This window comes from Sturnira hondurensis, unplaced genomic scaffold, assembly GCF_014824575.4.
Source record: "Sturnira hondurensis isolate 20B ecotype Veracruz unplaced genomic scaffold, ASM1482457v3 Scaffold0004136, whole genome shotgun sequence".
Classification (NCBI taxonomy): domain Eukaryota; kingdom Metazoa; phylum Chordata; class Mammalia; order Chiroptera; family Phyllostomidae; genus Sturnira; species Sturnira hondurensis.
Genome location: NW_028076767.1, coordinates 42,479,153 through 42,503,699, shown reverse-complemented (window position 1 = coordinate 42,503,699; position 24,547 = coordinate 42,479,153). Strand labels below are relative to the sequence as shown.

The 24,547-nt window shown below is 44.7% G+C and overlaps 1 protein-coding gene across 10 annotated transcripts in view; it reads left to right on the top strand.

Annotated features, from left to right (window-relative positions):
• Positions 1-24,547, top strand: part of RAPGEF4 (Rap guanine nucleotide exchange factor 4) — a 287,261-nt gene that overhangs the window by 241,254 nt on the left and 21,460 nt on the right. For all 10 annotated transcript variants that reach the window (XM_037044442.1, XM_037044441.1, XM_037044444.1 and 7 more), the window contains 8 exons: positions 8,471-8,621; positions 10,432-10,520; positions 11,425-11,455; positions 11,678-11,756; positions 12,913-13,059; positions 14,798-14,895; positions 22,103-22,228; positions 22,645-22,823. In XM_037044442.1, coding sequence (XP_036900337.1) covers positions 8,471-8,621; positions 10,432-10,520; positions 11,425-11,455; positions 11,678-11,756; positions 12,913-13,059; positions 14,798-14,895; positions 22,103-22,228; positions 22,645-22,823 — 900 coding nt within the window. The remainder of the gene's footprint in view (positions 1-8,470; positions 8,622-10,431; positions 10,521-11,424; positions 11,456-11,677; positions 11,757-12,912; positions 13,060-14,797; positions 14,896-22,102; positions 22,229-22,644; positions 22,824-24,547) is intronic.

The window sequence follows — 24,547 nt, the reverse complement described above, 5'->3', positions numbered from 1 at the left end:
CGTTCCATTAAAGCACCCACATTCAAGTGAGTTGCTTTGGCTCTTTTCAAAGTACTTGATATTTGGCTTTTCACAGCAGCCCTATGAAGAAGGTATTTCTACTCCTCTTTTTCCAAATCAATACATTAGGATAATGAAAAATTATGATTTGCTCAGAGAAAGGTAATTACTAGTGCAGAAACGATTTAAACCCTGAGCCGCTGACACCTACTTCTGTCCTTAATCCACATTGTATGTCTCCTCCAATTTTGCTTTTAGCAGAAGGAAGGTGGTAGAGCTGTTTAACATTAATGTTTCACACCTTTTATGTGCTAATGAGAGAGGCTCTATTCATTAGATATGCTGGGGACATGATTTGGCCTGATGAATACAAGTGCTTTAGAATAAGTTTTTTAAATTTTATTTGTCCAGTTTCTGTCCTTTTCATCTCCAGTTTTTAAAATCTTCTTTAAATCTGCACTTAAAACTCAGTTCAATTTTATATTAGTGAAATAGTAAATATAAAATATATAAGAATATGATCATACTATAATTGTTTTGTCACAAAACAAGATCTTTCTTTGCCATTAAATACTTTTCTACATAATTTTTCTAAATATAGACAGCTTTGTCATCCTTAAAAATGAAACATTCCCACTGTAAAAAAAAACAATTTACAGAGAAAGAGAAGAGAGCAGAATTCATGTGGCACCTCGCCGCCATTTTATGAAAAATCTTCCAGGAATTTTATATAATTTCCGATCAGTGAGATCACATTATATGTGGGTCTCTTTGTAGTATATTTTTCCTATTAATGGTGTGTTGTGGATATCTGTTCAAACCAATAGATATAAATAAAACTACATCATTTTTTTTCAGATAATTCCACAAACATTGAACTGGGCACTTACAATGTGTCATACAGTGCTGGGCAACAAGGTGACAAAGATGCATAAGAAAAACGTGTTATTATTTTTTTAAAGACTTTATTTATTTATCTTTAGACATGAGGAGAAGGAGAGAGTGAGAGAAATATCAATGTGTGGTTGCCTCTTGTATGTCCCCTGCTGGGAACTGGCCTGCAACTCAGGCATGTGCCCTGACTGGGAATCGAACCATGGTCGTTTGGTTTGCAGGCCTGCACTCAATCCACTGAGCTATACCAGCCAGGGCACGTTATCATTTTTAATGACTAAGAATATTATATGGCAGGTATGTCACAACTTATTTTCTTAGCCTCTTCCTATTAGATATTTAGATGATTATTTCCACTTTTTTTTTTCTTGTAACAAGTATAATGGGATGAATATTTTCTCTTTCTATCCTAATTTCTTTTGACTTAGTATTCAACACAAATTCTATGATTTTGGCATGGAAAAAATTGTTAGGTTCATGAATTAAAAAGAGAAAGTAGAATACATTTGTCACTAAGTTTTAGCTGAAACCACTTTTGTATGTATATACCTTATGCAGAAACAAAATAAACACAAAAGGCTTCCGCCATCGATTTCTCTGGGAGATGGAACTGGACATGTTCTCTTTAGGAGTTGTCTTGGGTTCTCTAAAAGGGACATTTTTCAGAATTTGCTTTTCTTGTTGGAGAAATAGTTACAAAACAGTATCAGGTTCTTATTCTCTAGAATGAAGACAGATTTTTAGGAATAGATTTTAGATTGCTAAGGAAAATGATCATCTTGAATTTCGTTGAAGCTAAATTTTAGCCCCCGCTGTCTCCATCTGGCTCAGAAAAGCATGGGGCCCGTGTGCCACTGCTGCAGAGGTCTGCCTCCGCAGGCACGGGGGTGGAGCACGCGTGTCCAGTGCAGGAGGAGGACTTGGTTTGATGATAAAAACATGCTGTACTCTTTGAAAAAAATAACTGTATTATCAGATAGTCTACCAAGTACTGTGTTTTATATACATTTTTTCCTCCTCCCATCAACCCTATGAGAGGCATACTCATTTTACAATGAGAAATGAGGCTAATTGACGTGGGGAGGTGAACACACAATATAGCGCACACAATACAGTGCATTGTAGAATCGTGCACCTGAAACTTGTATAAGTTTGTTAACCCGTGTCACCCCAATAAATTCAATTAAAAGGAAAAATTTTTGAAAAAAAAGAAGTGAGACTGAGCAGCTAAGTAATTTGCCCCAAGTTACATAGCTGGTAGGTGTTAGAACAAGATTTGAGCCCAGTAAGGGGTGTGGGGGAACATATTCTGAACAAGAAAACTGGAAGTATCTAAAGAAAACAATGGCACTGAAATGGCTTCTGTGAGCTCAGAGTTAGTAGGGCCCACAAATGCAGGAGCAGTGTTTCGCATGGAAAAAAATTGTCGGGAATAGCATCATGGAGTTAAACCCAGAAAGGCCAGTTCTAAAGAAAAATGCTAAAACCAACCATTTAAAAGATTTTAAATGATTTCCAGAAGTGGAACTATGATAATCATGATAGCTAACTTCCACTGAGTGCTCACTGTATGTCTCAGATACTGTTCTATACCTGGTTTAGCAATATCATCTCATCCTTAACAACTTTGGATGGTGAGTTAACAGACCAAGGGTCTCCCAGTTTATGGGTGGGCATGCTGGGATATGAGCCCAGGGGGTCTAATTCCGGAACTTGCCTTCCCAAGGACATGCAGCGTCAGGGAAGTGGAGGTTCCCTGTGCAGGATGCCGGGATGCGCCACAAAGGCCCGCAGGGGAGGAGGAGGCCCGTCGCGTGTGCGGTGGGAGAAGCAGGAGTCCTGAAGTCAAAGGACCTGCTGAAGGCCTGCGTCTTACAGGCTTTACTCCTCGGCTATTAACCTTGACCTCCCTGAACCCTATCTCTGTGACAGGGGAAGTTGTACCTGTCTACCCACCTCTCCAGGTTGTTGTGAAGGTCAAAGGAGGCCATGTGCATGAAAGCACATTACAAACCTTGAAGCTCCTGATAAATATAAATATATTGCCCCATATAAGTAAATTATTGTGCTGTCCTGAGAGGTACGTGGCATGTTGTCAAGAATACAGAAAAGCTTGGTCTAGGCAGTGGGCAGATGACCCCCCAAAGTTTGTTTTCAGCTGCAAGCAGAGATCTTGTATGCAAAGCAGGGCTTTAAAAAACAACAACATTGAGGAGTATCAGTTTGAATGTTGATAAGTGTTTTATAAATAGCTGCATAATTAGCATATACTTACTGCAAAAAGTATACATAATATTTTGTTCCCTGTTGCAGGCTGTAATGAATCTGCTGCCTCCACGTCCTAGGAGGTTTTCACTTACTTTCTCCAGGATAATTTTAATACGTGGAACCATTATTAGCTGAATTAAGAATAAGTAAATGAGTAGTAAAAAAAACACAGAAAATTAAAGGTGCCTGTGGTGGGTAAGATAATAACTGGGTAAAAATATATGAAATAATTACAGTGTTTGAACGGCAGAGCTGGTGTGAGGAAAATGACTCAATGGAATACTGAGCCTATGGCTGGCAGGGTAGAAAGACCGTAGCCCACACTGGGGCCGTCCTGCTCCTGACTCTCAGGCCCGGTGCTTCACTGAAAGCAGATCCAGTTGCCTCTATGTGATGCTGGAGGCGCTGGTCCAATTCAATGAGGATGTAGTCGCCCCAAGTTTGTGGTCCTTTAGACTAAATACTCGATAACCACACCATCCAGCTTAAAAGAGGTGCCAGGCATTTGGGTGTTTGTGTGGACTTGGTCAACCTGGCGACATTGAGTACGATCTTATATAGAATGTGTCTATGATCTGTACTTGACATTTTGACAAGGTGGAGCTTTTCAGAAAATTGCATTATATATAGCGCTCCAAACAGTGTGATTGAACTGTTTAAGGCAAGCAGTCAATTGACAAACACTTGAGGCTTTTTATGTTTTCCAGTGCCCAGTCCTTGACTAGAAAATGTAGATTCAGGAGTTTAACGCAGGGGTCCTGCTGTTAAAGATTCAAATTTAATGCTGTGAGATGGTAAGGAATCTTATTACCATAACAAGAGAAACCTCAAGTTGGAATTTGAAATGTCAGTAGATTTAAGAACGTTTGGTGAGTTACTGCTTTCTAAATCTACAGAGATTGGACAAGAGAACTGGCTGAAACTATAGCAGAGAGGACCTGGTTCAGGCATGGACATTTCTATGCTTCCCTCGTATCAGGTTGTCAAGGCTGCACAATTAACTCTTGGTTTCTTGGGTGTGTTTTGTTGTCTTTGAGAATTTGGGGGGATCAGTTTCTACACCTCAGATGGATTTCCCTGTTATCTAACCTGATTCTGCTGTACAATATGTGCTGGCATAAAAATACTAATGTCAGATAAAACACAACAGCATAAACAGATAAAAAGGGTAATAGGGAGAAAGACAAGAGAACCAAGTTCTAGCCCCAGAAATCCCATTGACAAATGTGGAAAAATGACCTCCTTCTACCTGAATTTCCTTATCTCCAAACTGGTGGTTTTGAAGGAGAAAAGGGCTTTTGCAACTCGTAAATTCCATGATTCTGTGAATCCTCTGAAATGAACTCTGTGTCAGTTATGGGTTTGCCCACTTCGACCCCGACGGCCTTTTAAAAATTGTGTTTGAAATAACAATTCAGTGAATGATTCTAGATTCTCATGCAGGCTTTTACCTAGCACTTCATGAGGGGCCAGGACATGCTTCTTTCTGAGGCTCTTTTCCCTGTGAGTCCCAAAAAGCCACCTCACTTCCTACCGGAACCCACTGTCCTGGTATCAGGAACCACAGTCCTATTCAGTGCAAGTGTTTCCAGGTCATTTGACAAAATTGTTGGATATTATATGTTTGTTTTCTCTACTAATCTACTCTTAACATAGACATTAACCAGCTACATATTTCAGACTGTGTTCTTCAGGTGTTAAAAATTTCTTGTGTTGGTGGTAGGGATTGGTAATTCTTTCTAAATTGTTGTTATTCATCCTACAAAAGAGTTAGATTTTTATTCCAAATAGGACCTTCTCCATCAAATGGATAATGCATTTTTCCAGTTTTAGCCTGATGTGTTTAAATTTGTGAACATACTACATTTGAAATATAACTCTTTTCAGATTGCATGTTGACATTCTATTGAGACAAGGGACTTGGTGGGATGCTCTTTATTCTTTGGCTGATGATGTGTAAAGGGAATTTAGTTTTTTTCTCTCCCCACCTTTTTTGTAGGAGGGTAATAAAATCTAAAAATCACATAAATCTTCTAAAAGCCTGAGAAGATTGTTACGGAACTAAACAGAAGCCCCAGCAGCTGGCCTGTAACCGTTCCAGGCACAATCAGTTACAGGAGAAGTCTCCGTGTCCCTTACGAACCTGATTCTGCAGACTGCTCAGGCTGGAACAGCCTGTTGCCTAGGGAGGGGCAGCATCCTCGGGCACAGGCTGGGATTCAGCTATTAAAGTGGTGTTACCCACGACTCTGTTTTAGTCAATAAACAAATCACTGCTTCCTTTTGTTCTCCCCAGAGGCAAAAAATACTTAACTTCAATCAGAAAATGGAAGACACCTCTCCCCATGTCGCCCACCCCCAGACTCAGCCAGTTCCAGCTCCCAGGAGGCAGTAGGGGTTAGGTGCTCAGCTCTGGTTTAGGCACTCAGCATGCTGAGTCAGCTCCGCTCCAGGAAGCTTGGAACTTCAGCAAAAAAAGGAAAAAAATCTTTTCCATGAGGATTTTTTGCTTCCCAAATACAATTATTTATAATTTCATGAACCCAAGCACTAATGTCTTATCACTATAGCTGCTATTTGGGGCTGTGGGCGTAGTGACATTGAGAAGAGCCAGTGGTGACATTGTGTCAGCCCTGCCATCTACTCACTGAACCGTGCTGGGCAGACCTCTTCCCCACCCCCACCCCGCCCCCCAGGTTCCTGTCTATAAATATATCCCCGAGTGTTTATAGACAGCATTACATGATCATGTGAGCACATTAAGAATATTTATTATAAACTGTCAAGTTCTTTACACATTTGAAGTGCTATCATGCTAATCCTCCCAATCAGGCATTCCATCTTTTATCGTCGATAAAAGACAGATTTTCCCAGTAGGAAGGAGGATGAGAAAAATCTGTCTTGACCCACAGAGACAACATTGATTTAGTTCCCGTATGTGAGGGCCCCAGAGGGTGGCCACAGGTGCGCTTCTGGTATTTCTGTGTCCCAAATACAATAACATGAAAAGTTAGAGTTATGGCCACTTGACATCAGCTTGAAATTTCAAACCATGCCAGCCGCATACAAGTAGGAAAGAGTCTCCTTTTCTCACCGACTCTCGGATGAACCAGTACATATTTTTATAATCTTCCAGGAGTTATTCATTTGATAAACATGATATACGTGACTATGCTGCTAGTTACCATAAAAAAGTCATAAAAGGTAGTGCCCAGCATTGCAATTCTTTGGGGGGAAAAACACACAAAAAAACCCAAGTTATGTGTGCATGCAAGCAAGAGACCAAAGGGTTAATCAGAAAAGACATAATTTTCACATAAAGTGATCTTTCTTCCTATTTTTTAAATCATAAGTTCAGAGAGAATTGTAGCAATACAGGTTGAGCAATTTTCTTTCTTTTTTTTATGAATCTCGTGCTCAATTTATGAAAGCCATTTTTCAACCCATTTACATGCAGCACACCTCTGCTTTAAGGTTCTGTCATTTGCCTTGATCGTGATTATTGATAATCCCTTTAGAAAAGGCCCTCTCCTGGTGTCGCTCTCAAGCACAGCGCGGCCACCAGGCAGTTTTCTGCAGTGCCCGTGAATTCTGGCGGAGGAAAGCTGAGGCTGGGCCAGTGCCGCAGGCAGCTCTGTGGCCCGGGGTGCTGTGTGATGCGGAAGGAAGCTGCTTGGAATTGGAGTCTTGGATTCGAAACCGGCTCTGCATCCTCATTCTGTGACCCTGGCCATTCATGCTCCTTTACTGCGAGCGGCTCGCTTGTAGAAAGGGAACGGTGCTTTTGATCACGAGACTAGAAAGTAGAGCCTGACTGTGGGACTCTGTGCAAGTCACAGTGTAAGTTATGATGAGGAAATGGTCCTGTGAACTCCCTGTCGGTGACGTGTGCTGCTATACATCACTGAAAAAGGAACAGTGTCCTGCCTAAAGGCAGTCTTAATCACATATCATAGTACCCTTTCTGTAATCCACGTAAGAATGAACACTGAGAGCAGAGACCTTTACCTGACACATACAGTAGGCACTCAATGAAGGATTTGTTGGGTTAATAAGTAAATAAAATTTCTAGATAAAAACCACTGTGCTAGGCATGGTGTAGAATGCAAGACAGATAATATGTCATCTAGAATGCAAGACAGATAATATGTCACAGTTGATTTAAGATGGCCAGCCATAAATGCATAAAAAGCCAGTGTGAGTTAAGTGTGGTTCTAGACAAGAGAAGAAGAAACAGTGTAAGAACTGTCTGAGCCCCTCACCAGAAGATCGATACAGCAGGAGGCTTTCCTTCTTGTACTGGGCAAGCTTATCTTCCTCCAGCCTCTCACCTCCCCCTCTGCCCCTGTACTACCCCCCAAAACCCACACTCTTTGTATCAGTGACAGTACTGGCATTACTAGCTGACCTCTTGGGAGGGTTTTGTTGAAGTACATTTACCCAGTGGAATGCTATGCAGCAGAAATAAAGAATTGCTACCTTTGGTGACAGTGTGGATGGAACTGGAGACTATTATGCTAAGTGAAACAAGCCAGTTGCTGAAAGATGAATACCATATGATCTTACCTATCACCAGAATCTAATGAACCAAATAAACTAATGAGGAAAAAGAGAACCAGAGACATGGAAACATGGAATAGAATGGTAGCTGTAGGAGGGGAGGAGTGGAATGGTGGAAGGAAGGAGAAGGGATTAGTCAAAGAAAGTGTATGAATGACCTATGGACATGGACAAGGGAGAGTAAATTGACTCTGGGAGAGAGGGGTGGGCTGGGTGGAGGTGGGCAAAATGGAAAAAAAATGGGACAACTGTAATAGAATAAAATACAAAAAAAGGAGAAAAAATTAAATTAAAAAATAAATGCATATAATGAAAGGGATTCAAGAGATGGGTGCAGAATTATGGCAATCAACAGGAAATGGGAAGGCCCCCAGAGACCAAAAACACTGGGAAGCATTTCTGGCCCTAGAAACGAAGCGCCAGGTGGAGGGCAGGCAGGAGACGCGATGCAGCCTGGTAAAAGCTAGAGCTGGGCACAGAAGTCCTTGTCAACACACAAGTCCAGGTGGAGCCAACCAGTTTAATTCCTGGGCGACTGTCAGGTCAAAGCCAGCTGTCATTAACAAGGGTTTGTATTCATTAGGTCCAGAACTTGTATGTGGGTGGAGATTTTCTTGAGGGCCCAGGAAGGAATGAATCAGTTCAAAAGGCTGGCTCTCTGAAGCTGGGCTCTGTCACACTCTGCCTTGGCAAGCAGCATAGTCAAATGAGTGTGAAATGGCTAATGTCTTCCTTGACTCCTCGGAACCTACCACGCACAGCCTTCACAAGGTACAGAACAGGAGAAGATGGATTATGCCCTCAACAATAAGAGGCGAGTCATCCGCCTGGTTTTGCAGTGGGCTGCCACACATGGAGACCTCCTGCAAGAGGATGACGTGGCCATGGCCTTCCTGGAGGTGCGTGGGGTCCTTCTGTCCAGGGGTGCATCTTTGTCTCACACACACACTAGCCCATAGGCACGGCAGCTTCCCTGGGGAGGCCATAATTGCAAATTACAGACTTTGTTAACATGTCCGTTTATCAGAAATGTTCATTTACTTTAAGAGAAGTACAGAAAAACATCGTCCATTATCCTACCACTCTAATTCAGTAACTGATAGCACTTTAATATATTTTTCATTTCATCTCTTTCTTTGTGTATTTTCCGTAGTTATAATCACATCGTACCCATGGTTTTGCAGGCTGCTTTTTCCATTTAACTTCATGTAAGAGTTTTTCCAATCAGTACAGTCTTTCTGGTTTTGGGTAGCTATGCCATAGATATATTTATTTGTCCCGTATTGTCAACAATATATGTCATTTCCATTTTCACCATCCTAGAGTAGTGGTGAACATTCCTGTGCACATAGGTCTGTCCTTGGTTCCTGCACACGGGGTCACGTTCCTGCACGAGGGGTCACTAAATCAAATGTGGATTTTGGATGCAGTGAAGCAGGTCATTTTATTAAGAAATTGCTGGGACCATGACATGGTTCTGAAGAGAGAGGATTTATTTTGTAAGCACTGCTTTTAAGCCAAATTTCCCTTTTCCTTCCTGTGCATTATAGCATTGACCCCAGCACTTAATCCTTGATCATTCACTGCGTCCTCCAAAACTCAGATAAGGACCTTACTTTGGTGCAGGCAAAACACAATGTGGCTTCTACTTCAAACTTTACCAGCCTGTGTGTTCCAGAATGAATTATCCAAAAGAAACATACCCCTTACTCTTTAATCATGTCGTTTGTCAGGCAGAGATAGGGGAGGAAGGGTGGACCAAGAGTCCTTTAAGGCTGGGAAATGAAGTATTTTGAAAATGTAAAAGAATAAGAATGGCTTGGAATCATAACTCGATTTGTGGCCTTCACCCACGGAGTAAAGGCCCAGGTGGCGGTTAGGTGGGCGTGGCCACGGCTGTGGAGGCCCTTACTCCAGAGCGGAGCGCGCATTGCTGCCACCCACGGTCCGGCCAGTTCCCAGAACCTCAGCAAAGAGACCTGAGAGGGTGGCACCAACTCAACGTAAATTGACCATATTTTGCCGTGTATGATGTACACCCACGTTTTTGTACGTGTTATGCACGGGATTATTATGCCCATTATTATACCCATGGTTTGTAATCATTATACCCACAAGATGCACATCCTTATTTTTCCCTCAAAAATTTGGGTGCAGACATGAACATTATACACAGCAAAATACAGGAGCATGGTGCTGAAGGCCCTGCCTGCATTTTTACCGCCAACAATTAACTACAACTAGAGGTAAACAAACAGTAAACAGTAAAATAATATCAAAATAAATATTAAAATCCCCCTGAAAAGTATTGAGGTAAAAAAGGATGCTCTTCAAAGATAGAATACAAAATTACCTGTTCCAAAATATTGCATTACATTGCCTTTCATATAAACAATTCATGTGCAATTACAATAAAAAAATTTTGAAGCAAAATATACCCCACCTAAAATTTGCTGTTTTAACCATGCTAAGTGCACAAGCACAATGTTACACAGCCATCACCTCTACTTGCAAATTTTTTTCTCACTTGCCACTTGGGCTTGAGGCATATTATATAACATTTTCCGGTTTTTTGTCTCCCATCCATGAAACCACGGTCTGGAGATGCTAGTGATGCAGATGACAGAGATGCACGTCTTTATTGCGCTTCACAGACTTTTGGATCTTGTGTGGTTCTCCTTAAAAGCCTGTGCCCTTTCCCCATTACAGGAGTTTTATGTGTCTGTGTCAGATGATGCCCGGATGACCGCCGCCCTCAGGGAGCAGCTGCCCGAGTTAGAGAAGATTGTCAAGCAAATGTAAGGAAGGGCTTGGCTTGAGGGTGTGCTTCCCTCGCAGAAGTGCCTGCTCTCAGCCTTTCCACCAAGTCCTTTCCCCCAGAAGGTGAAAGCTGGTTTTCCAACAACCACACAGTGTTCTGATGTGGGCAGACTAGGCCTGGGGTGCAGGTGGTGGGCTGAGGCCAGAGGAACGAAAGGACTGAGATTCTGCTCAGCTGCCTCCCAGGCTGAGCGGCTGCCGCAGGGAAGCCCGAGAAGGAGAGGATCTTTCTTCGGGGCATGTAACTCCATGGACGTGGGTCCCTTTGGTCTAAGCAGTAAATCCAGTCATAAAATGGTCAGTGGCATTTAAAGAAAGTTTGAAGAGAATTACTTACGTGGAAAATTTACTTTGTGCTGCCAAAGCTGTCGATGGTCAACATTTGTGTCGTTTCCATGAAAAGATAGAAGGTTTTCTCACATTGTTACCGAGCCACAGATGAAACACTGGAGGCAGGGCATGCTGCTAGATAGACTTCGAGAGCTAGAAACCCAGGCTTTGTTTTGTTTTGTTTTGTTTTTAAATATGCTTATTGATTTTAGAAAGCGAGGAAGGAATAGAGAAACATCAATTGGTTGCCTCCCATATGCACCCCGACCAGGAATCGCACCTCCAACATTTTGGTGTACTGGACAACGCTCCAACAAACCAGGCTTTTCACATGGGATCCACTAGGGATCTGCCTGTGACGAACACTGATCTCTTGGCTGTGTCCTCCATGCTTCGGTCTCTTAGTATTAAAGTGAGAGGCTCATACTGCCTCCCGAAGGGATGCTGGGATTTCATTTTCTAACATAAGATAAAAGTTATCTGCAAATGAAGCAGTTTCAAATAGTCTAGTACCAATGGTGTTAAATAATGTGCTCTCTCTGTTTCTCGTAGTTCAGAAGATGCAAAGAATCCACAAAAGAAGGTAAGTGGTGATGGATTGGGATTCTCTAATTGTCTGTGCCTTGTAAAACGACAGCTCTCAAGCAATGTTATATCGCAGCATGTAAAAGTGATGCTTTCATCAATACAAAATATGTCTTCTTCATTTATTGACTCTGACTACTTCTCAGGTGCGTTTCCTTTGAGTTGCAAACGTGTGCCAGTGATTCGCCCTTTAAGGCAGTTCCTGTTCTTATCTTTACAGCACAAAGTTCTTTTGCAACAGTTCAACACAGGGGATGAGAGAGCCCAGAAGCGCCAGCCCATCCGTGGCTCTGACGAAGGTGAGACTCTTCTTACCAGTCAGGATTGTTTAGGTTATCTGAATAAAATCTTCCCCTGGGAACTGTCACCTTGGATCCACAGAACAACCTTTGGGGGGCGCCCCTTTGCATTCCGGTTATTTCCCTCCTTGGACTCTGTGCCTGGAGCCAAGGCGCTCATCCGCTCTTCCCTGGTTCTGCCTCTCTCCCACTACCGCCTGTCATTGAAGGGACAAAAAGATGATCTCAGGGGTCTGTTGTCAAGTCGCTCACTTCTGGAAAAGCTGGCAGGAAAGTAGCTGGGACTTTGCAGATGCCTAGCAGAGGGGGAGGCCAGGATCATTTGCAGAGCAGGGCTCCTGCCCAGGGAGCATGTTCTGGCCCTGGGCACAGCCCCGTGAGCAGCCGTCAGGGAGATGCAGGTGTTGGCCATTATTATTTGGTTGTGGAACATTTTCCAAAACCAAAAACCAAAAACCAAAAAACCAAAGTGAAACTAATAACAATGATAAAATTTTGTATTTTAAGCCACAAATGAATCTTATAATTTAGGAATGGCTCTAAGCCCAAGAATTACAATAGCCAGAACTGCTTCCAGGGTGAGGTGAGCCTGTTGGGGTCACATACGTATCTGCTGACCTAAATGCCACCCAAGTGATGTGGCCCGGTCCCATCGTAAGCAAACCAGCGAACGAGAGAGCCACGTGTCAGCATGCACGTGGTGCCCCGGCAGAGGCAGTCCTGTTTGCCGAGGCACTAGTGCTGGCTCCCCACCGCCATGCCAGGCAGCGGCAACCCAGTGACTGGCCTGTGACTCCGCCCCCCTGTGCTTCGGGGAAAGAAAGGCTTGCAGACAAGGGCAGACCCGGAAAATTGACTGAACCATACTTCTCATTCTTTCCCATGATCTATTTGTGGGTTTTTCACAAATATCTGTTGTTGTTTGTTTCAACTGGGGACGACAGGGAAGTGTGCACCTATTCTTAGACCAGTGCTGTGGGCAATGCAGAGTTTCAGAAGGGGACAAGTTATTGGTGTAGACAAATCCAAGTCAATATAATAGTAAGAATGGCAAGATGATGTAAATTCTGGAGGATGTCTAAACATTTTGCATAGCTAAGGTTTTCTTTGGAACTCCCAAGACTAACTGACCACATTGCTGCCGTCTTCCCAATAGTTCTGTTCAAGGTCTATTGCATGGACCACACCTACACAACCATTCGGGTACCGGTGGCCGCCTCGGTGAAAGAAGTCATCAGCGCAGTCGCCGACAAACTGGGCTCGGGGGAAGGCCTGATTGTAGTCAAGATGAGCTCCGGAGGAGGTAATGGTCTTAGGACTTCGAGCTTCTGTAAAATGGGGCATCCCAGCCAAACAGAAACCCTACCAGGATTCAGTGTGGCCCTTACAAGTTGATGCACAGGGACAAGCTGGTGCCATGTATAGCTTCCCATGAACAACAGAAATCACAGATTTAGAAGTGATCCAAGTGTCTACTATCCCCTATCATGTTAGGTGCCCACTGTAAAGCAGAAAGAAGTGACAGGATCACTCTGAGGCAGCTGGAAATGAGGACTCTGATGTGGATCCCAGCTTGGAGTTCTTTTCGTGTAAACCCTAAAAAAGGAAAAGCTTACAGCCTTGGAGCTCTGAGAAACACCAACACTAAGAGAGTGTCTAGCAGGACAAGCTAAAAGTCTGAAGTTGGAGGTGGTCATGGGCTAGTTCTCTTGGCCGATGGTGGCCCCCTCCTTTCTCAGTAGAGAGCGCCAGAACCCCAGCCATCAAACGAAATGAGGAGTCTTTCCCCCATAGAATCACTTGATTACTCTGTGCTCTCCTGTAAGGTCATGCATTCACTCCTCATATATTTGCTGGCCACTTAGTGTGGCTGTGACAGGAGAGGATGAGGTCGGCACAGCTCGTGCCCCCAAGTTGCTCCCAGGCCCACAAGGAGCTAAATAGCAAACCATTACAATCTGTGCCCTCAAGAGTTTAGCAAGTCTAGCAGTAGGAGCCAGGAGGACGGAGCAGGAAGGTTGCTTATCCAGTAAATGATTCACAGCCATTTGGGGGAGCTTTCAGGATCAGGTGAGCCATTTCTGCTGCGTTTGAAGGTACATGATTCCCCTGATGTAGGATGTTAAAATGCATGCTGGGTACTCCCAAGATTTCTCCTTCCATTTCTGTCCCAGCCACACAGGGCCCCGGATATCTGCCCTCACTGACCCCCTGGGGCATCCTTCCCCGGCTCCCCCGGGTCCCTCCCTCACCTCCTCAGTCTTCACTCAAGTGGCAGTGTGTCACTGAGGACCCCTTCCTTTCCTCCGTTCCCTTTCTAAAACTGTAACTGTCCCCCTAACACCGGCTACCTTACCTCCTTCCCTGCCGGATCTCCTTCCCCTCGTTACCTCTCACTCACTAATGTATTTAGCTTGGTGACTGCCTTTCCCACCTGGACGGAAGCTCCTTTTAGACTGGGACTTTTTTCTGTATTGTTCCCTTCTGTGTCCTCATTGCCTAAAGAGTGTCCCACCTGTATTAAAGCCTAAGTTAAATGTTTTTTGAACTAATTAATTTTTAAAATACACAAGGCTTAATGTAGATAATACAATTGCCCAGTGAATTAGGAAATAAGGGAAAAATAATAAATGTTGCATCAAAGGCCATATGGGCTCAGAACACCCCGCCAAAGTTCTCTAACAGTTGTCTTTGCAGCTCCCAAGTTCTGGGCCCGATGACCATCTGGAGAGAGAACTTGCTATATGAATAGCAAGTGTGGTTCACTATGTAATTACAGTTGCAGTAGAGAGTGGGGTGAATTGACCCTCGGGAATTTGCAGGCCTGTTTCATGGTCGTTTCTGATGGCATCCTGAATGCCGCGTGCCTGGGCGAGTGCCGCGTCTCTTTTATTCAGTGGGCCCCTTCAGTGCTGTGTTTTATGCCGTTGCTCTGTGTGTTCCAGTAATTCACCGAGCTGGCAATTTGTTGGTGTGATTAGGGCAGTGCAGCAAATCTCAGATGCGTTTAATAGGCAATCTCATGCTTTTTATGTTCACAGAAAAGGTGGTGCTCAAGCCTAATGATGTTTCAGTATTTACGACGCTCACCATTAATGGACGCCTGTTTGCTTGCCCGCGAGAGCAATTCGATTCACTGGTAGGTGTGGGCGGCTCCTGGGAGCAGCGCCTGCAATCAGAAAAACTTGTCTGGAGCTTTGCTTTGCAGCTATGTTGAACCTAGGTGCTAAAAAAAAAATCTCAAATGCTACTCGGTTTTTTCTTTTTTCTGTGGTCTATTAGGCAAGCCCCAGGTGTTCATTCGAGATGCTCTGAGCTTTAGGTTTTCTTTTGTGGAATAAGCTAAGTAGCACCCCTATTGGGGCCTAATTCAGCTTTCAGAACTCTTTGTAGGAATTCACCTCCTTGAAATGTCCCCAATTTAAATATTAATATTAAAAATATGAGTAGTTAGACCAGGATAAGAATAATTTCAGGACAAGCTATTCTGATTTATCATACTCCACAGGGGGTGTAGAATACACTGGCAAAGCCCCACTCCGAGTATGAAAAATGCTCTTCCCGAAAGTGTTCTGTCTTGTGTAGGAAATACCAGGGGCCAACAATCTTCGCTAAGTCTCCAAAACACTTGTTCTCTGCCACACACGGCTCTCTGTGAATACAGGATTAATTGGCTCCTGCTGATGATTGAGTATCCTATTCTCTTTTACGCAGGTGGTAGGGTTCATTTCTGTTTATCCTATAAAAATTAGGGATGGAGGTGAGTAGCTATTAAGGTACCTTCGAACACCTGTGAGCCAAGTTCAGCGATAGAAGAATAGCTTTTTTCCATCTTTGGACACATAGGGCCCCTTTACTAAGAAGAGTGTGACACGGGGGCTAGCGGGGAAGTGCGTGTTACATTGAGGGGGCAAGTTTAACTACATTGGCTGCTGCAGGAAGATGTTCAGGTTTAATCCAAGTAGACATTATAGGTAAATCAAGATTTCCCTCCCTGGACTTTTAGAGTTTGATTTTGCCTCATCATACAATAATTCTGATTTTCCGGGTTGGGGAGAGCAGGTTTGTGCACTCTAGCGCAATTCAGTGGATTTCTGCCGTATCTCGAATTCACCTGGAGACGAACTTCGCCATGCAGCCTTAATTCTCTTACAACTCTCTCATCCACCATGACCCACGAGCACCCTTGCCTTTCCTTGACCACCAGTGTTATACTATCTGAGTCTGCTCGCCATCCTTTTCACATGTTTTTGGTCATCTACATTCATTGCTTTCTAAAAAATAAATATTTCCATCTAGTCAAGATGGAGGCATAGGTAGATACACTTCACCTCCTCGCACAACCCTGGAAAGAATCACAACTAGATCTCAAAACAGCACCCAGAACTGTCAGAAAATCGAGCTGTGTGGAAGTCTGACAGCCAAGGGTGTAAAGAAGCCACAGTCACCCAGATGGGCGGAGAGGTGCGGAGACATGGTGTGGTGCAGAGAGGCAGCAGCGGCAGAGCAACGGGCAGTCCCACATTCACGTGTGGTGGATAAAAATCAGGAGGGCTACCTTGGGAGCGAGCCATCCCAGCCCCCAGGCCAGACCACACAGCCCAGGGTTCCAGTACTGGGAAGGACAAATTCCCTAACTTCCGGTTGTACAAACCAGTGGGGTTTGGGGCAGTGGAAGAAACCGCTGGATTTTCAGAAGACTCCATTTAAAGGGCCCTTCTGAACTTGGTTCAGAAGGACTGAGAACATACTCAAACCCACCCACTTTGGGATTCAGCACCAGGGCAACAGCTGGAAGGGTACCAGTCACATACAGGAAGTGGGTGAAGTGACTGGAAATGGGGTGAGTGCCAGGCAAACCTCCAGAAGCCAGGCAGCAGCACTGTCCCCTCTCCAAGCCCTCCCCACACACAGAGCCACAGAGTGGTGAGCAGGTTGCCCCCGCCCATGCAATTACCTAAGGCTCCAGACCACCCAGTTCACAGGTGCGTTTTCTACAGTGGGCCACACTACTAAGAAAAGGAGTCAAAGCAACTCTTCCTAACACAAAAACACACAGGGAGGCTGCCAAACTGAGGAGACAAAGAAATATGGCCCAATGAAAGAACAGATCAAATCCCCCAAAAAGAACTAAACGAAACAGAGATAACCAACCTATCAGATGCAGAGTTCAAAACAGTGGTCATCAGGATGCTCAGAGAACTCATTGTGTATGGCAACAACATAAAGGAAGAAATGGAAGTTACATTAAGTGAGATAAAGAAAAACTCTACAGGGAACCAACAGTGAAAGGAAGGAAGCTGGGATTCAAATCAATGGTTTGGCACATAAGGAAGAAATAAGCATTTAACCACAACAAGATGGAAAAAGAATTAAAGAAAGTGAGGCTAGTGTGAGGACCCCCTTGGGACATTTCCAAATGTTCCAACATCTGAATCATATGGATTCCAGTAGGAAAAGGGGAAAAGCAAGAAATTGAAAACTTATTTGAAAAAAATAATGAAAGAAAACTTCCCTAATTTGGTGAAGGAAATAGACATGCAAGTCCAGGAAGCACACAGACTCCCAAACAAGTTGGACCCAAAGAGGAACACACCAAGAAACATAATTAAAATGCCAAAGGTTAAAGATAAAGAATCTTAAAAGCAGCAAAAGAAAGACAAAGAGTTACCTACCAAGGAGTTCCCATAAGACTGCCAGCTGATTTCTCAAAAGAAACCTTGCAGGCAAGAAGGGGCTGGAAAGAAGTATTTGAAGTCATGAAAGGCAAGGACCTACATCCAAGATTACTCTATCCAGCAAAGCTTTCATTTAGAATGGAAGGGCGGATAAAGTGCTTCCCAGTTAAGGCCAAGTTAAAGAAGTTCATCATTACCAAACAGTTATTACAGGAAATGTTAAAGGGACTTATTTTAGAAAAAGAAGCTCAAAACTATGAACATTAAAATGTCAACAAATTCTCAACTATCAACAACTGAATTAAAAAAAAGACGAAGCCAACAACCACAGCCAAACAGAATCATAGATATGGAGATCATTTGAAGGGTTATCAGCTGGAAAGGGGGAGGGGGAGAATGGAGGAAAAGGTGCAGGGATTAAGAAGTATAATTGGTAGGTACAAAATAGACGGGGATGTTAAGAATAGTGTAGGAAATGGAAAAGCTGAAGAATTTAAATGCGTGACTGATGGACATGAACTAAAGGGGGGATCACTGGAGGGAAGGGGGTAAAATTGGGAGAACCATAATAGTATAATCAATAAAATACTTTAAAAAATATTTCCTATCAAGGGACTGGGGAAAAAACAATGTCATAAATGAATTGTGCTGCCCTCTCCTGGCAATGGAAGCCATCAGAAGCCGGTTTAGTGGGGCCTTGGGGAGGTGCTGTGTGACGTGTTTGCCCTGTGGCATCAGGCCTCTCCCGCCAGCTGGTTCTTGGCCTCAGTGTGCGGTGCCGTGGTGCTCAGATGGAGCATGGGGACAGCCTCCGGCTCCCTGCGGGACAGATGCTAACTTCTAAGCCTCTGTTTATGTGCACAGCATCCCACAGCCTTGCAAGTTCTCATCCTCACTAGTCTTCCATTTTAAGGCCGGAGCAATTGAAAGGAATTTACTGTGCAACAAGTACCCAGGACATGAACTTCTTTAGCTGTTTCCCTATTGGTGTTGTGCTGTTCACTGGGCTGCAAGTTATGTTGCCATACTAAGGAGTGGTCAGGCCTTACCTGCCTCAGAAAACATAAACATGCAGCTCCTGTCCGACTTTCTAAAAATTTATTTAAAAACAATCCTTCTAGGGGAAGTCACGCCCCAGATGACTCCACGGTCCAGAATGCAGGCAAAGCCTTCGGTCTGTCAGTGCATAGTTAAGAGGTGCGCGTTTTCCCTCAGTGCTGTGCTAGCTTCTGTGTGACGCTAGACTGGCATCCCTTATGACAGGGAGGGTCAAGTTAAGGAGAGGAGACGGACACAGACAGCCTGGGACAGAACAAAGTGTGGGGCCAGATTGTGTTGTCTAGAATTAGGAGAGTGCCAGCGATCGATCCCAGGCAGTGAAGGACTTGGATTCCAGGGCTTTAAATGCTCTTGACAGTCTGTTTAAGCATAAATATTAGTACAGAGAAAATGACACTCAAATCCCATTGTGCTGTGATTTGGTTCCACTTTCATCGTTCCTTCGACTTTTAATTTAGTGCTCACTGTGTCGCCCCAGGCGGTGTAGATGGCTCTGGCTCTGGGGCTGTCTTGAAGGTGAATCCACCACGGCCTCTGTGGCTCAAGGAACTCACAGAGTAGTGAGGGACACCAGTAGTCATGAGAACCCAGTATGACAAACACTATGGCAGAACTAGGCACAGAACGTGGGAGCACAAGGAAAGAGGGACGGACGCCAGGGTGGCAGCTCACTTTAACCACCTCTTGGTCGCTGACAATTGGCACATCCTTTTTATGTCGTCGTTTTCTCGTCTGGAAAAGGGGAAGGTAACAGTGCTATCCTCGCAGCGCCACCACCCAGGCTTACCAAGGAAATCAGCTGTCAAAAAGAGGGCAGAGACGGGGGCTGGGAGCTCTGCGCTTCTGTGCGGGCACTTTCAGGTCTGTCTGTACAATGCAGACCCAGCATGAGCTCTGCTGTGCCTCCTCCATAGGAAATTTCCACAGGGTTGTCTCTGAGAAAATGGCCTGAGGAGAAGCTTCCATGGGGCCCGGGGTCAGCGGATAACACTCCCCACTTCAGAGAGAGGAGCACCTGTGGCCACTTACATTAGCCTGCCCTTTGCCGAAAAGGGAGGAGGCTTGGTGACCCCAGCCCCCTAAAAAAAAGATAAAGGTTCAGTAGAGCTTCCCATCATTTTCTCGAAAGGGATGCAGGAAAGATAAGCCAGTATCCATAAGTTAGAGAATTTTATACATGTCTTTATTTCGGCATCTTCTCTGCAGTCGTTGGGTTGACTTGTCCTCTCTGTGAAAAGCTGTAAGGTCTCAAGAGAAAGAGACGGGAGCCAGGCAGGCTGAGAAGCGAGGAGACCCATGGGAAAGAGTGGGGGGCAGCTCCACAGAGGAGCAGAGGGGCTGTGGTCACAGCAGCGACTGCAAGAGGGCGGGGAGAACACGGAGCCCGAGGGGGTTCCTTGGGCTTTTTGTTTGAAAGCTTCCCCAGCTTTTCTACCTAAGACCTACCCTGCTGGAACCATCCTCCTTACTTCCTTTCAGAAGCTACTTGCCCATCAGCTTCAGGTTGGCTCCCTAAGGTTTAAAACTTTGACATCATTGTTTTTCTCCCCGGCTCTCTGTCCCCTACATAGAGTGAATCGGGAACAACAGCATTTAGCTCTTACACCCAGGCGTCGTGCTGATCAGCATTCCCATGCCTTTGCGCTGCTCCACACATCTGGGAATGGAACTGTGGGGGGTGGGGAGAGGAGGACAGGGATCCCGGCCCCTGTGCCAGGTACTGTGCTTACGTGCTACACGTACATTGTTCTCATCCAACCCTCTCAACAAGCCTAGGTTCTAGGTACTGTGATCTCAACTTACCGGAGCTGGCAACAGACATTCAGGAGATTAGGGAATCAGTCCAAGCCTGTAGTTAAAGAGTGCAGTTTAGCTTTAGAATCTGTTACTCCCTAAAGCTGGCACTAACCTCGTGTATTACAACTCCCCCCCACTCCTCATCTGGTACTCAAGGGCTTTCTAAAAGCTGTCCAAGCTGGCCAAGCTGGCCATTCGATGCCCCTGAGTTCTGTGAATCCTGCAAACAAGGCTAGTAGCTTTCCTACCTTCATGCCCCTTTTGCCATCTTTCTTCTTTTTAGATTTTATTTATTTATCTTTAGAGGGGGAAGGGAAGGAGAGAGGGAGAGAAATGTCAATGTATGGTTGCCTCTCGTGTGTCCCCTGCTGGGAACTGGCCTGTGATCCAGGCATGTGCCCTGACTGGGAATCGAATTGCGATTATTTGGTTCACAGGCCCGTGCTCAATCTGCTGAGCCACATCAGCCAGGGCCCCTTTTGCCGTCTTTTAACCTATAGCAGGCCTTGTTGCTTGGAGAAAGCCTGGCTGTTCTAACCCACCCAAAGTTTGTCTGCTTCATCTTTCAAAGCCCAGCTGCTTTCTCTGAGAAACCCTTCAGGCCATACTTCATTCTCAGTGCCCACTAACTCTCCAAAAAGCCTACTCACTTTCCGCCACCTGTTTATCTGTGTGTCCAAGACTCAGGTGTGTGTCGATGCCTCTGTCCACCCCTTTATAGATGCAAATGGGTACCGGCAGTCAGCTCTTCATCCACGTGCAGCGTGGCACTTGCTGGTTGGGCTGACCCCTCTCTTGGACGGCCAGCTTTCAGATGCAGGGACCACCTGCATCCTGAATGTGCTATTTTTTTAGTGCCCAAAATGGACTGGGCATTTATAGAGTAGAACCGTTATGGGTGATGATAACAATGACGATGCTACAACTTGTACAATATTAGTACATCCAATCTAAATATTGAATATCCTAATATGGTATCCCCTAGATTTAGGGAAGTTCTTGTCCAATTCATGTGACTTTTATAACTTTGTGCACATAGATAGATAGGTATTAATATGTTATACATAAATTTCCAGTGTATGTGAATCATTCATTACAAAGGGGAGCACTGTAAATTTTTCCTCCTAAAACACAACAAAATGAGTAAGTTGGATGGAGCATTCTGCGGGTCTCCCAGAGAGTAGCAGAGTGTGGCTTTCTGGTGCCTGGCCCGAACATCGTGACCACACGAAAGTCATTCTCAACCAACGCCTCCCGGAGAGCAGATGATTCCCAATGTCCAGGGCCCTGTCACTCAGTAACCCCAGGCAACGTGTTCTAGGGGTTGGCGATGTGGCAGCTTGACCACAGCCCGCCGCCCCGCCAGAGTGGGTCGTCATTCCTAAGCCCTGTGGCTCACCATCCCAAACTGCCGCACCTGCTTCGGAACAGCTTCCTCAGGACACGGGGGGCGGGGGGGGGGGGGGTCTCCAGGAACTTCTCACATCTTTACCAGGGAAAATAGCTTCCAGGGAGCTCCCCGGCCCAGGCAGAAGAGAACCTCCACAGGCCACTCTTCTCTGAATCTTGTTTGTCACGGTCCACGTTTCTCAGGCAGTGGAATTGATTAGAGTGACGATGATTATAAAGTTGGCACGGAAGCAAGTGAGCATTAAGAGTAAAGGCATCTTTCTCCCCTGGGTAAAATCAAAGTTTCCAAATATTCCCGAAAGCATCTCCAGAATCCTTTTCCCTCAGCGACTCCTTAGGCAGTCAGCATTAAGTGCTTGTCTGTTTTGAGATTCTGATATATTTTTGCATGATTATTCATAGACTCCTTTGCCAGAACAGGAAGGCCCAACTGTTGGAACAGTGGGAACTTTTGAACTGATGAGCTCGAAAGATTTAGCATACCAGATGACGATTTATGATTGGGAACTCTTCAACTGTGTGCATGAGGTAAGCTGCTTGATTGAGAGCGTTAGCAGGTACCAGAGCAATGCTGGATGGAGCCTGCTGGCATTGCTCAGCTGCAAGTGTTAGGACGTGCTGTAATATGGAAACCACATGATCTTTTTAAAATATTGAGTTTATTAATAAAGCCTGTCAAAGTCTCTGAGTGTTAGAGAAACATCTTTATGATTTACAGTAAGCTGTGTCTTCCTGAGAGTATTAAGCCAACAGCACCTAGCTTGTTGTTAATATTGAACAAGCCTTATTGAAGCGCTTCAGACCCAGAGTACAAGTTGAATCCTGGTCAGTGATTACAGTCACATTTGCTGACCACTGTCAGTTTGTCTTAACAAACAGAGACGCCTCGCTGGTGTTCTGGTTGAAAAAACAAAGAAGTGAAATTGTTTTCCTTCCTTTTCTAGCTGGAGCTAATCTACCACACATTTGGAAGGCATAATTTTAAAAAGACCACAGCAAACTTGGATTTGTTCCTGAGGAGATTTAATGAAATTCAGTTTTGGGTTGCCACCGAGATTTGCCTTTGTTCCCAGCCCAACAAGCGTGTTCAGCTCTTAAAAAAATTTATTAAGATAGCAGCACAGTGAGTATCATCGGCCTGGGGACAGGAACGCACGTGAGCTGTGTTTGCATTTTGTTCTCTCAGACTGCACCTTAGAAAGAAACGCAAGACACGGGATCTCCTTGTGCACAAGGGCTGACCACAGGGGCTTCAGAATAACCACACTCTTGTGAAAGATTAATTTTGTCTGGCTTTTGTAATATTCGACGTCATCACATAAAGTAACATCTTGCAACATCTGTGGTGGAGCCGGAATCATGACCCCTTTTTGCTCTGAGCTACCCAAACTTTGTGCCTCCTCCAGGCAGGAAGGGGTGTCCAACCCATGGCCCAGGATGGCCCAACACAATTGTAAATTTACTTAAAACATTATGAGTATTTTTTGTTTTCAGTACTGTTTGTGCACTTAATGTGTGGCCCAAGACAACTCTTCTTCTTCCAGTGGGGCCCAGAGCCGCCAAAATGTTGGACACCCCTGGAAGAGTCCTTCAGCAAAGTTCTGCTATAGAAAGTTCTTTTTGAGGAGGCTCTCAAAGTTGATGTCCAACATGACACATTCTCACCAGTAGAGGGCAGTGAGTGCATGCGTGTACCACAGCACATCCAGCTCAGCCAGAATAAAATCTGTAAAAACAGACAGCTAACCTGGTACATGCAAATCATCTCCATAAACATCAGAAAAAGCAAGCATCTTCTACATATTCTATTTAACAGCACTAAATGGGAAACAATTTATTTACTGTGGGGGCCAGTTAGATTTCTCCCTGACATGACTTTAATCTTCTGCCATTTAGATATGCCTGACAACGTCCTGTTGACGCCCATGTTTTTGGTATCGCCACAAGGCTAAAAATAAAATGCTAAATGCGGCCCATGGCTGGGAGACTTCTTTCCATTCTAAAAGCAGGGAGCTGGAGCGCAGGAAGGTGGGGAGCACAAGCAATCCTTGCTAGGCAATTCTTGAGCCAAGTGACTTAGATCCCGTATAGAGTCTGATTTCCAGAGCTAAACAAAGAAGTAAATACTGCTGTTGACATTATATGCATATCTGCTTGCCAAATGCTTTGAATTTTTTGCCAAAAATCTGAGGGGTTCTGGATAGTCAAATCCCTTGGATTCAAATGCTGCTCCTCTTAATTTGGAAAAGCTGCCCCTTTGCAGACAGATTGGGTAGAATGTGGCCTGTGAATTTCTGGTTCAGAGGGCAGCCACTTTCCTGAGGAGCCGAACAGCACTGTTTGGAAGGAGATGATTATGGAAACTGACAAAACGGGCCTTCCCCACGCCCCCTCTCCGCCCCAGCCAGGCCATGGGGGGTGCCTCACGGGGGCCAGGAGGGGCGATCTGCTCGCCAGTGTGGGTGGTCAGGGAGCCGTGGGGCCAGTCCTGCTGCTGTTTTACAGAGGCGACTCGGGAAAGCCTTTCGAGAGCTCAGGAATTTTAAAAAATATTTTTGCCTTTCTTGTCTCTCTTCTTTCTGATTATATAAGTGAGTTATTGGATTTGGCCTTTCGTAGTAATTGACTTATACTATTTAACCATTATTAATCCACACCGTCCTACAGTGGCACTGTTTACACGGCCCGGCTGGAGAGGACCACAGACTTTCATACGCCAAGATCCATAACACTGAGTTCTGAACCCAGAAGCATAGCGTGTGTCGTCTGGCATTTTTACAGAACTTCAACATGTTCTACTTCAGCTCTTTGACCTGCCCAGAACTTGGGGAAGTTGGGAGTCCAAAT